The following is a 14,063-nucleotide window of genomic DNA, read 5'->3' on the forward strand; positions in this document are numbered from 1 at the left end:
TTGCAGTTTGAAACCATAAGTGGAAATTATCTAGTAGCCCACGGACAAGTAAGATACCATTATTTGATTGCCCGAAATGAAAACTGACTTGTCCCGGGCGTCGGGCGATGGGATTTTTGAACCCCTGGGGTGGCTGAATATTGTGGATACACATGTCAATCAGAAAGGGCCACTTTAACTACTCATACTCAGCTGCAGTATGTGGTACTGGTGTTAAATGTCATTATTGTTTATGTAAAGTCCTTGGGACAGACAGGGTATGTCACCAGTTTATTGTTGAAAAGAAGAAAGATTATCTCAAGTACGTAAACAACTATTCAAATTAAAATGTTAAATGGTTGCACCTTGAAACAATCAATTTGGCATTCGACTTTGCTTTTGGTTAAAAGCAAGGGTCAGTTTTTCCGTTGCACATTGAAACAACTAATTAGACATTTGACATTGCATGTGGATATAAGCCACAATGACTGCTGTATGAGAACTCAAAGCTTTTGCAAAAAGACGTGGGCTGACTGGTTATTCTTGCATGAAAAAAAAAAATTGATTACATTGCTGGATGTTGACTATGTCAAGCCCCCCACTGTACGAGACCTCAAAAGCCAAGCAAGGGTATGCAGGCTAACGGGCTATTCTCGCATGAGAAAAGCCCAATGGATTACAGAGCTGGTTGCCATGGAAGAACCGGAAGAGTTGAGATTTATGCCCAAGCTGTTGGTAAGTATCTGAGAGGTTGGAAGATTTGGTTGTCGATTCTAATATCGATGTAAGCAACATTAAACCCATCATAGCCAGCAAGATCACAAGGAGTTGGATGATTTGAAAAGCATAAAATACCAGTTAACAATCAAAATGTCATTAAACAAGAATAACACGGATGGCAGTACCGAGTATGTTGAGCCTTATTTCAGAAGCAATCAAGAAGTAATAACTAATTCTATTTATTCAACGATTGATACATCGTTACAACGGATACAGGAAACTATGGAACGATGGATTCCTAAAGGTTCTGGGTCGTGGGTAGTATCGATACTTTGGCTTTAGCAAACTATATGCCTTTCAAGGTCAGATTGTAGATAGACATAGACTTGCCTCTGTATTAAAAAACCCAGGGCATCATTAAAGTCAAGAATAGAGATGACAACTGCTCAAGATGGGCATTGAGATCTGCCGTATTTCCTGCAGATTCTAAAATTGCAAACAGGCCTTCGAGCTATCCCACAGACGTTGGTCTTAACTTTGCTGGTGTAGACACTCCAACACCTATTTCACAATTTCAAAGGTTGAAAAACAAAACAATTTGGCCATAAATGTCTTTGGGCCCAATAAGGTTACTATTGTACACAGAATAAGCCCAACTGATGAAAACATAATCAGGATAAATTTGTTCCTGATTGAAAATGATGGCAAATGTCACTATACATGGATAAAAAATTTGAGCAGACTTTTAAGCGACCAAACAAAATATGACGGAACAACCCACTTCTGCAAATGATGTCTGCATGGTTACAGTAAGTTAGATCTTGAATCGCACAAAGAAGACTGCCGAGGTGTTGGACAGACTGCCATTAGGATTGACATGCCTAAAGAGAACGAAAACACACTAAAATGTAATAACCATTCCAAACAAATGCCCATACCATACATCATTTACGCTGTTTTTGAAGCCCTCATAAAAAATATCGAACACGACATGCCTACCACTACCGAACAAAGTTTCACGTACAAAACGCAAGAACAGAAAGTTTTGGTTTTGGTTACGTGGTCGTCCGATACGATGGAAAATCAAATGCTCCCATAATAGACAGAGGCCCCGACGCAGCGGAATGATTTCTCACATGCCTGCAACACGAAGAGAAAATAATAGGAGAAAGCTGAAACACAATTACTCCAATTGAATCATTGTATAGTAACTTAACCGAATCAAATATAACCAATGACGATTACGTGCAAGCCAATGGCTGCTAAACGATATTCAAAGGCCAACAATAAATTTGTGGAAGGTTATGACCCTAGCCAGCCGTCGAAGCACATTCTTTATCTCGACGAAAACAATTTGTATTGATGGGCTATGAGCCAGCCTTTACCCACTGGGGGGATTTGAATGGGCCTCGACCAATATTGATGTGAATAGTATTACGGCGGATTCGAAAAAGTTGACCTGGAATACCCCAGAGAATTACACAAGTTGCACAACATTTATCAGCTCACTCCCGAACAATTAACTGTTGATAAAGATTGGATGTCTGAATATCAGAGAAACTTGTTTAGAAATAATAAATTAGCTAATGTGGAAAAACTCATACCAAACTTGATGGAGAAAACGAAATATATCGTTCACTATCATAACCTGCAGCTGTACTTGTCACTGGGTATGAAACTGAGTTCTAAAGTTTCATCAAAGCACTTGGATGGAGCCATTCATAAGGCTGAAGACAGATTTAAGAAAGTGGGCCACCAGTGATTTTGAGAAAGAGAGAGTACGAAACGAGCGATTATCCCAAAGACCACACCCTACACAGCGTAGTGAATAAAAAAGTGCTTGGAAAGATGAAATACGAGTGTGTTGGTATACCTTTTACAGAATACGTCGGATTAAGGCCTAAAATGTATTCCATACAGAAAGCTGACCGCTCTGAGATAAAAATGGCTGAAGGGGTGAAGAAAAAGCAAACTCGAACAATTCAAACAGGCCCTATGCCATGGTCAAACGGAGTAGACAAAAAAATTAAAAATAAATAAATAAAAAAGTTTGTGTACAGTTTAGATACACACACCAGAATATGTAGCATTAACCAAATATGTGTCAAATTTACATCATTGGATGTCCCACTAGATTTGGCCTGGGTTTGTGTGGGGTGTGGGAGTGGAATTAGGTCGAAAGGGCTTGATATTGGGGGTTGCGGCCAAACTGTCATTATGTATACTACTAAAGATGCACATTGACTTCGGGTTTTTTTCAGCCCTAACATTTTGTACCACTGGCAACTTCAAGTTGTGTTCTTTTGTTATCATAATAATGAAGATGGAAATATTAATGAGCAATGCAGATTTCATCTTTGTTGATCAATGTAAGGATATACATAGTATATTTATACCACTAATTGTGCTTGAGGGTGGTGCAGCAGAGATTGCTACCCAGTCAAGAATTCTGTGATATCATCCGGGTAGTCGCAGGGTCCTGTCCTGGGTAATTGCTCTGGATCAGTGCCCCTTTCAGTTGTAGGTTAGCATCACTACACCCTTTGTTGTCCTGTGGGTCAGCATTTTGTCTTTGAGGACGACAACACTCATTATTATCATCATTGCTCACCTTCAGCGGGGCAGTGGGGTAGCCTAGTGCTTAAAGCGTTGGCTCGTCACGCCGAAGACCCGGGTTCAATTCCCCACATGGGCACAATGTGTTAAGCCCATTTCTGGTGTCCCCCGCCGTGATATTGCTGGAATATTGCTAAAAGCGGCGTAAAACTAAACTCAGTCAGTCACCTTCAGCAGCACAATACTGACAGAATGCCATCATCTCCAAGCAGCCGAAACCTTTGCCCCTTATAACACAGTGAAACGTGCAGCAACGTGCAGCAACGTGCGACCATATTTGCTCAACTTGGCCAAGAGGAACAGGACAGGCACATTTATACACATATGCGAACTTGCATGATGAAAGGTTTTGGTAAACATAATCTGATGAAATGTGAGAATACAAAGGGATTCCCCTGGTTTTCCCTTGCTGGCCTGAAAGGTCGAAACCCAGTTTGTTGGCTGATTTCTGGTACATAAGCTGATTAAAATGGCACTGACTGGATGACAAAATATTGGAGTTTAGTCTACCTTTGTGTGTGCCACTCAAAGAAGCCATGCAGTGATGTCTTCTGCCCATCATCAAGTTTTTTCTCTCTTATAATGATGTTTTTAATTCATGTTTTGTGACAATGCAACTGCCTGCCTTGATATTGTCCTATTCTGTTGTTAAGAACAAACAAGGTTGCTTAGTAACATTTCTTTTTCTAGTCAGTTTACGGTATTGCAATAAACTTATCATATCGCAGCAGGACAATTGGAGTGAATAATTTTACCAAAGAGAGACTTTGATATGGCCCCTTGAAAAGAAAGATTTGAAGTGATTATTAATAAATAAGTGTTACATACTCATGTTCATGTCTCTAAGTCAAACATTCTGGCCTTGCTCACAAAATACTGTGTATTCATGAGGATGCCCATGTTATGGCAAGCAGATGGAGGCTGAGTTTTTTAAATTTACACAAGATTATGAAGAAATCATATGGCCATAAAGATGTGTTTGGGTTATGGCACTGTGTGTTGTCAGTTTATCGCACCTTCTTCACCTGTAGATTTTAGACCGAAAAAAAAACATAATTAAGAAGTCTCTCCTCACTGCGACAATTAGAGCTCTTTATTATGACTACTGCAGTGGGGTATTTTTGTATTGCAGCTTGAATAAATGTTCACCCTTATCTTGAACTCTTTGGAAGGTGTGGAAATAGCATAAAACCTCAGCTTCAGACTATATTCTTCACACTACCTTTAGCAAGTAGACAAGAACCTGAATGGATTCAGAATGAGCACTTTTGGAGTGTAAACTTACAAGAATAAGTGTTCTAATTTAATAGATAAGTTTATTAACAGTCTGTACTAATATTTTAGGTCAAGAACGGTTTACTTCAATGACTCGAGTTTACTACAAAGATGCTCATGCTTGCATCGTGATGTTCGACTTATCTCAGCGAGCAACATTCCAGAGTGCAGTCAAGTGGAAAAAAGATCTGGACACCAAATGTTCCCTCCTAGATGGCTCACCTGTACCCTGCTTGCTCATTGCCAACAAGGTATCTAGTTCCTTTGTATACATACCAGGTAGTTGTACTTAGAAACTCACCAGATTATTGTCTTTCTTGAATGTAAACATTGTCCTCTGCTTGGAATACTATACTATTTCACCTGATATTGTCAAATTCAAAACCAATTGATATCTTTCAATCTCCCTCCAATGAGAATAAAATGCTCCACAACAGTTGATTACAGCTATATGCCACAACTACAACATGCATCACCCTGTCATGCATAATCTCACAATGAATAACTACACTATAACTACTGCATGTTTACTAATAAAAAAAGTAACTGTGCACAACATAAAATCGCATAAAATAAAAGTTATTTGAAAAGTTACATAAATAACCCTATATAAAAATGTAGCACAGCACTTTGCATAAAATTTGATGTTACGCATCACGTGTGGCACGTGCACTTTGCGCACAATGAACCTACTCACCTTTTGCATGCTTTTTGACACCTGAACTTCACACACCTGATATTGAACATTGAAGAACGTTTGATTATTCTCTAAACTCTGAATGTTGTTGAAAACATGTTAATTTCAACCTAAACTGCACATACGTCATGCCATGACTTACAGAAAATCAGCGTCTCCGTGGCAAGGATATGCTGGAGGCACGTCAGCAAGACAGCCATATTTGGCTGACCCACTTTGACTGCTCGGACCATTCCTGGTTTATGTCCAATCAGTTCCAGGACTGTACAGAACCAACTGAGGGAGCACAACCTCCAGACTCCAGTGTGACCAACAGGCACGTCTTGTCTGGTACAGACAGCATCTACTGTAAGGAGACAAGATTGGGATGGTGTTTTGTTCACTGACGAGTCAAGATTTCATCTGGACAGCTGAGATGGCAGAGCAAGGGTATACAGACGGCGAGGTGAACTGTATGCTGATGCGTGCGTTGTTACAGGGGCTGAGATCATTGGGCCTCACGTGCAGCCATTCATTCAAGGACACAGACGTAACTTCACACATCAGCAAGATAATGTCCATCCACATGTCACTCATGTTGTGACAGAATTTCCCGAGACAGCAGAATATTCTGATACTGCCCTGGCCAGCTGTTTCTCTGGACCTGTCCCCTATCGAACACGCTGGGGGAAAATTGAGTGACATTTACGTCAAGATCAAAATCAGCCATTGATGTTAGCTGAATTGGGGCAAGTGTTGGTTCTGACATGGAACAACATTCCCCAAGCTTTCTTCAATCGTTTCGTGACAACTATGCGTCGTCGTTGTCAAGCCTGCATCAACTCTAGTGGTGGACAGACACATGGCACTGAATTTGTGAACTGACTTTTGACACCACATCTCTTCAAGGGTGTGTCACGATGTCAAATCATACAGATTTCGATATTATCCTGTCAACAGTTAAAGATTGATAAAGGCAAACACCAGAAATCGTGTTGTTATGTTTTTGCATTAATAAATGGCATAACATGAAATAATGCACAGTTACTTGATTACAGTAATATATAACAAATGCATCTATGACAGTTATATGTATTGCAACTGCATACAAAACAACTTCATGTATAACAACTGCCTGCATAATAACTTCATGTATGACAACTGCATACATAACAACTTCTTACATAACAACTTCAGGTATAACAGGGGCGGTGGGGTAGCCTAGTGGTTAAAGCGTTGGCTCGTCACGCCGAAGACCCGGGTTCGATTCCCCACATGGGCACAATGTGTTAAGCCCATTTCTGGTGTCCCCCGCCGTGATATTGCTGGAATATTGCTAAAAGCGGCGTAAAACCAAACTCAGTCAGTCAGTCAGTCAGGTATAACAACTGCATACATAACTTCATGTATAACAACTGCATAACAATTTCATGTATAACAACTGCATACATAATACCTTCATACATAACAACTGCATAACAACTTCATGTATAACAACTGCATACATAACACCTTCATGTATAACAACTGCATACATAACAACTGCATAACACCTTCATGTATAACAACTGCATACATAACAACTGCATAACACCTTCATGTATAACAACTGCATACATAACACCTTCATGTATAACAACTACATACATAACAACTGCATAACACCTTCATGTATAACAACTGCATACATAACAACTGCATAACACCTTCATGTATAACAACTGCATACATAACAACTGCATAACACCTTCATGTATAACAACTGCATACATAACTGCATGTATAACAACTACATAACACCTTCATGTATAACAACTGTATACATAACAACTGCATGTATAACAACTGCATAACAACTTCATGTATAACAACTGCATACATAACACCTTCATGTATAACAACTGCATACATAACAACTGCATAACACTTTCATGTATAACAACTGCATACATAACAACTGCATGTATAACAACTGCATAACACCTTCATGTATAACAACTGCATACATAACAACTGCATGTATAACAACTACATAACAACTTCATGTATAACAACTGCATACATAACACCTTCATGTATAACAACTGCATACATAACAACTGCATAACACCTTCATGTATAACAACTGCATACATAACAACTGCATGTATAACAACTACATAACAACTTCATGTATAACAACCACATACATAACAACTGCATAACACCTTCATGTATAACAACTGCATAACACCTTCATGTATAACAACTGCATACATAACAACTTCATGTATAACAACTGCATACATAACAACTGCATAACACCTTCATGTATAACAACTGCATACATAACAACTTCATGTATAACAGCTGCATACATAACAACTTCATGTATAACAACTGCATACATAACAACTGCATAACACCTTCATGTATAACAACTGCATAAATAACAACTGCATGTATAACAACTGCATAACAACTTCATGTATAACAACTGCATACATAACTTCATGTATAACAACTGCATACATAACAACTTCATGTATAACAACTGCATAACACCTTCATGTATAACAACTGCATACATAACACCTTCATGTATAACAACTGCATACATAACAACTGCATAACAACTTCATGTATAACAACTGCATAACAACTTCATGTATAACAACTGCATACATAACACCTTCATGTATAACAACTGCATACATAACAACTGCATAACACCTTCATGTATAACAACTGCATACATAACAACTGCATGTATAACAACTGCATGTATAACAACTGCATACATAACACCTTCATGTATAACAACTGCTTCATGTATAACACCTTCATGTATAACAACTGCATACATAACAACTGCATAACATAATAACAACTTCATTCATAACAACTGCATACATAACAACTGCATACATAACAACTTCATGTATAACAACTGCATGTATAACAACTTCATGTATAACAACTGCATACATAACAACTGCTGCATGTATAACAACTGCATAACAACTTCATGTATAACAACTGCATACATAACAACTGCATACATAACAACTGCATAACACCTTCATGTATAACAACTGCATACATAACAACTGCATAACAATATAACAACTGTATAACAACTGCATACATAACAACTGCAACCTTCATGTATAACAACTGCATACATAACAACATAACATGTATAACAACTGCATACAATATAACAACTGCATACATAACTGCATAACACCTTCATGTATAACAACTGCATACATAACAACTTCATGTATAACAACTGCATACATAACAACTTCATGTATACCGCAACAACTGCATAACAACATAACAACTTCATGTATAACAACTGCATAACATAACACCTTCATGTATAACAAACATGCATAACAACTTCATGTATAACAACTGCATACATAACAACTTCATGTATAACAACTGCATACATAACAACTGCATAACACCTTCATGTATAACAACTGCATACATAACAACTTCATGTATAACAACTGCATACATAACAACTTCATGTATAACAACTGCATACATAACAACTGCATAACAACTTCATGTATAACAACTGCATACATAACAACTTCATGTATAACAACTGCATACATAACAACTTCATGTATAACAACTTCATGTATAACAACTTCATGCATAACAACTTCATGTATAACAACTGCATACAATATGTATAACAACTGCATAACAACTTCATGTATAACAACTGCATATAACAACTTCATGTATAACAACTGCATACATAACAACTTCATGTATAACAACTGCATACATAACAACTTCATGTATAACAACTGCATACATAACAACTTCATGTATAACAACTGCATACATAACAACTTCATGTATAACAACTGCATACATAACAACTTCATAACAACTGCATAACAACTGCATAACAACTTCATGTATAACAACTGCATACATAACAACTTCATGTATAACAACTGCATATATAACAACTGCATACATAACAACTTCATGTATAACAACTGCATACATAACAACTTCATGTATAACAACTGCATACATAACAACTGCATAACAACTTCATGTATAACAACTGCATACATAACTTCATGTATAACAACTGCATACATAACAACTGCATACATAACAACTGCATAACACCTTCATGTATAACAACTGCATACATAACAACTGCATGTATAACAACTACATAACAACTTCATGTATAACAACTGCATACATAACAACTTCATGTATAACAACTGCATACATAACAACTTCATGTATAACAACTGCATACATAACAACTTCATGTATAACAACCATACATAACAACTGCATAACAACATAACAACTTCATGCAACTGCATACATAACAACTGCATAACAACTTCATGTATAACAACTGCATACATAACAACTTCATGTATAACAACTGCATACATAACAACTGCATAACACCTTATAACACTGCATATAACAACTGCATGTATAACAACCATACATAACAACTTCATGTATAACAACTGCATACATAACAACTTCATGTATAACAACTGCTGCATACATAACAACTTCATGTATAACAACTGCAACTGCATACATAACAACTGCATAACACCTTCATGTATAACAACTGCATAACAACTTCATGTATAACAACTGCATACATAACAACTTCATGTATAACAACTGCATACATAACAACTTCATGTATAACAACTGCATACATAACAACTTCATGTATAACAACTGCATACATAACAACTTCATGTATAACAACTGCATACATAACAACTTCATGTATAACAACTTCATATAACAACTGCATAACTGCATAACACATAACAACTGCATACATAACAACTGCATACATAACAACTGCATAACACCTTCATGTATAACAACTGCATACATAACAACTGCATGTATAACAACTGCATAACAACTTCATGTATAACAACTGCATACATAACAACTACATAACAACTTCATGTATAACAACTGCATACATAACAACTTCATGTATTACAACTGCATACATAACAACTTCATGTATAACAACTGCATACATAACAACTTCATGTATAACAACTGCATACATAACAACTGCATAACACCTTCATGTATAACAACTGCATACATAACAACTTCATGTATAACAACTGCATACATAACACCTTCATGTATAACAACTGCATACATAACACCTTCATGTATAACAACTGCATACATAACAACTGCATAACAACTTCATGTATAACAACTGCATAAATAACTTCATGTATAATAACTGCATACATAACAACTTCATGCATACATAACAAGTGCATAAATAACTTCATGTATAACAACTACATACATAACAACTGCATATATTATAACTACACATATGACAACTAAATGCAATACAACTGCAAACATAAAACTTTTCTTTTTTTTCAAGAAAGGCATGGTGTTTACAAAACATATCATTTAAGAAATACACTTCGCTCTACCACCATGTATAGTGTAATAAAACACACTTTTGCCCTGAACTATTATAGTTAAAGCACGAGGACGCTTGCGTCCGAAAGTGCTTTAACGCTATAATAGTTCAGGTCGAATGAAAAGTGTGTTTTATTACACTATACATGGTGGTAGGGCTAAGTGTATTTCTTTCTAAGATGCCAAATTTAATACTTTCTAAAGATAATAACGATTAATTTAAGGCAGAAAACAAAGCGGCGGTGTCGGTGACCTAAATTATGAATCCTCGCACAGGGCTAACTGGCGCGCTGTTCTATTGATGTGTCTGCCCCCTACATTAAGACGAACGTTACCAGAAAAAAACAAATGATAACAGTTTGATGACGGTTTACGTTCGGATTAAATATCTTCTCTGAATTATTTTAATTACATCTGTCATTAACGTAAACCATATGGGGCAATATGAACGTTGCATTTCTACTACCAGCATAAGTTTAGATCAGTTCATCCAGAGGAAGTTGAGTAGTCAAGCGACATTCCACAATTGCATTGTGGGAATGTAAACATTATGAACGTTACCGTGTCGCTGAAAACTTGTGAGTCGAAATGACACATTTTAACCTTCGTAAAACATAAACGTAATGTTTCCACCAGTGATGTTAGCTGCGTGAAGCAACAGCAAACCAATAAACTGGATGCAACGGTGTAGTTTACTGTAGGAGGCCGTACGAGGCGATGACAACTGACATGCATCGTGACGTCGCTTACATTGTGACGTAATGTAAAATGGTTCGATCACGAGGGGGCACACGAGAATGGCGCAGTGACGGGATAACGTCATTCAATTGTTACGTCATCAAAAAACTATACTTTTATTGTCTGATAATGTATTTTTTTTTCAATTGTTCTAACCGCTAGGCATCTTAGAAACGCCAATAGTATATTAAGTCGTATGTAATTTATCTAATTAGACTTGTACAAGCTTGTTTGAGAAACAAAAATTAAAGGTTGGCAGAGTGTTTTCTTAAAAAGGAAGTCACTCCATGGCTATAAACTAATAACGTAGCAGATGGTCAATAGAATTGATTTGTCTGATTAGAGATGTACAAGCATGTAAGAGAATACATAGATTAGGAGAGTGGCAGAATGTCTGCAAAGAGAGAGTCACTCCATGGCTATAAGCAAATAACGTACCAAATCAGGTGTGATTTATTTAACTAGAGTTATCTAGGCATATTTGGCCCACCATGGTTCAAAAGTGGCACAGTGTTAGCAAAGGGAGGTAAGTCTATGGCTGGAAGCCAGTAGTAGTAGTAGATGTATTTTGTCTGATTAAAATTCTACAACCTTTTTGAAATCCAGAGGCTCAAAAGTGGCACAATGTTTTCAAAAGGAAGGTTGTCTATAGCTGCAATTGCCGTAATATACAATCATCAGACATAATTTATCTGATTAAGATTGTACAGGTGTGTTTTAACTACAAAGTTCAAAGCTTGTGTGTTGTTTGCACAGGGAAGTGCACAGGGAAGTGAATGTGGCTGAAAGCCAATAATATACATAATCTATATGTAATTCATCTATTGAAAGTTTTTTGTGAGTAGAGACCATTTTTTTTCAAAGGCATTATATTTGTTTTTCTGACAAGCAATATATGTCATTATAACGTAAACATTCCCTCTGGATTATGGTAGCCTTATTCCTGTGGATTCACAGAATACATACAGAAAATCAAAAGAAATTTTAACACTAAGTCATAGCTATTCTTAGTGGTATACCTAATCTACCCCTGAGTTATCTCCCCTGATCCTGACGTCTCTGTATTGTTCTCCTAGAACCCTTCATAATTTTTCTGTATGGTCCACATGCATGACGTGCAGAGTGCAGAGAATCGAGTGAAATTTTCATTTCATATCATGTCTTCAATTCTTCATTTATAGGTCAGTTACAAATCGCATTCCATTTAATATTTAATCGCATTGCTGTGTTGCATTTATATTATATATATTTCCAACGCATTTAGGATCTGAAGTTTTCCCGCCCTTTTTGATTGACAAGTATGGTGCAGAGCAAATGTTTACAATGTCAGAAATTCATGGCGGATGTTGATCCCCACTCTCTGTGTGCTTTCTGTTATAAAGGCTTACCTTGCTCAATATCGGATCGATGCTTATTGTGTCAGGAAATATCGGAAGAAGATTGGTTGTTGATAGACAAATCTCGTTCCTTAGTTAGGAAGCGTAAGCATTCATCGTCATCAGAATGCTCTAAGTCGAAGAAAGTTCAGGGATCTCCGCCTTTATCAATAAAATCTGAACCGAAGTCTCGTTCAAGGTCTAAATCAAAAACCTCTCCCCAGTTGGATATAGCTGCGTTCTCAGAACTTTTGGCGAGATTTAAATCCGATATCCAGACGGCCATGGATAAATCTGTACGGGATATGAAGATGAGGAATGACGAAAAATTTGATCGCCTGTCAAAACATTTGGAAGATCCTGCATTACCCGTCAAGACGGCAGACAGCCGTAGGGGCTTGGTGGTCGATGGCAAGAGCCGGGAGCCAAAGTCCCTTCCTACGGAAACCAGGGGTGCAGTGACTGGGAAAAGCTGTTATCACACCCTAGCATACGTAGGAGGCCGGTCCCCTCATGGGGAGACGCCTAGGGCTTCAAGCGACGGGGATGAAGTCGGCCCAGCCGGGTCCGGCTCCGGGTTGACCGTGGCTCAGGCCACACACCCCGCGTCCTTTGCCCCCGGGCGCCAGTCATCCGTGGCTGCTCCCTGTCGCATACAGCCTGCTACCTTCTCCCACGGGGAGACCAGGCGGCTAGGGTTTCACGGGTCTGACTCGGCTCAGACGGCACATGATTCCCGCCCCCGGCTCAAGCCAGGCCACTGGGTCGGCTGCTATGGATAACGGTGTATCAACCCAGCAGTCTTATTTGCACGGGCCTAGTGGTTCAGAGGACACGGCTACGGACCCGCAAGGTTATTTTGACACGGACAATCTGCCCTTAATTCCGTTAGTGTCTGATGTGACGGATCAGGAATATTCATTGGTGTATCCTTTTTCACAACTGGAGTTTTCCATGAAAGAAGGCTTGTTGACGGTACAACCTATGGACATGTCAGCACAGGATTTTAAGGCGGGCTGGTCATTTAAAGAGGGACTTGAATCAACGTTTGGCGTCTGCTCTGTTATTCCAAAATAGAGGAAGGGCTGACACTAGATCTAAAAAGAGGTTCCAGTGTTACGTCTCGTTCTGCTCCATCTTCATCAAGTTGTAGTCAGAACTTTCAGAGATCTGCCTTTGATCGGGCTTCGGATTCAAGAGAGCGC

The 14,063-nt window shown here is 38.1% G+C and overlaps 1 protein-coding gene across 2 annotated transcripts in view; it reads left to right on the top strand.

The window, feature by feature from the left end:
- LOC124282191 (ras-related protein Rab-7L1-like) overlaps nt 1–14,063 on the top strand; it is a 94,412-nt gene that overhangs the window by 47,477 nt on the left and 32,872 nt on the right. For both annotated transcript variants that reach the window (XM_046718157.1, XM_046718158.1), the window contains exon 4: nt 4,660–4,841. In XM_046718157.1, coding sequence (XP_046574113.1) covers nt 4,660–4,841 — 182 coding nt within the window. The remainder of the gene's footprint in view (nt 1–4,659; nt 4,842–14,063) is intronic.

The sequence above is a fragment of the Haliotis rubra genome, unplaced genomic scaffold (assembly GCF_003918875.1).
Source record: "Haliotis rubra isolate DU_JTF1 unplaced genomic scaffold, ASM391887v1 Scf295, whole genome shotgun sequence".
In the NCBI taxonomy this organism is placed as follows: domain Eukaryota; kingdom Metazoa; phylum Mollusca; class Gastropoda; order Lepetellida; family Haliotidae; genus Haliotis; species Haliotis rubra.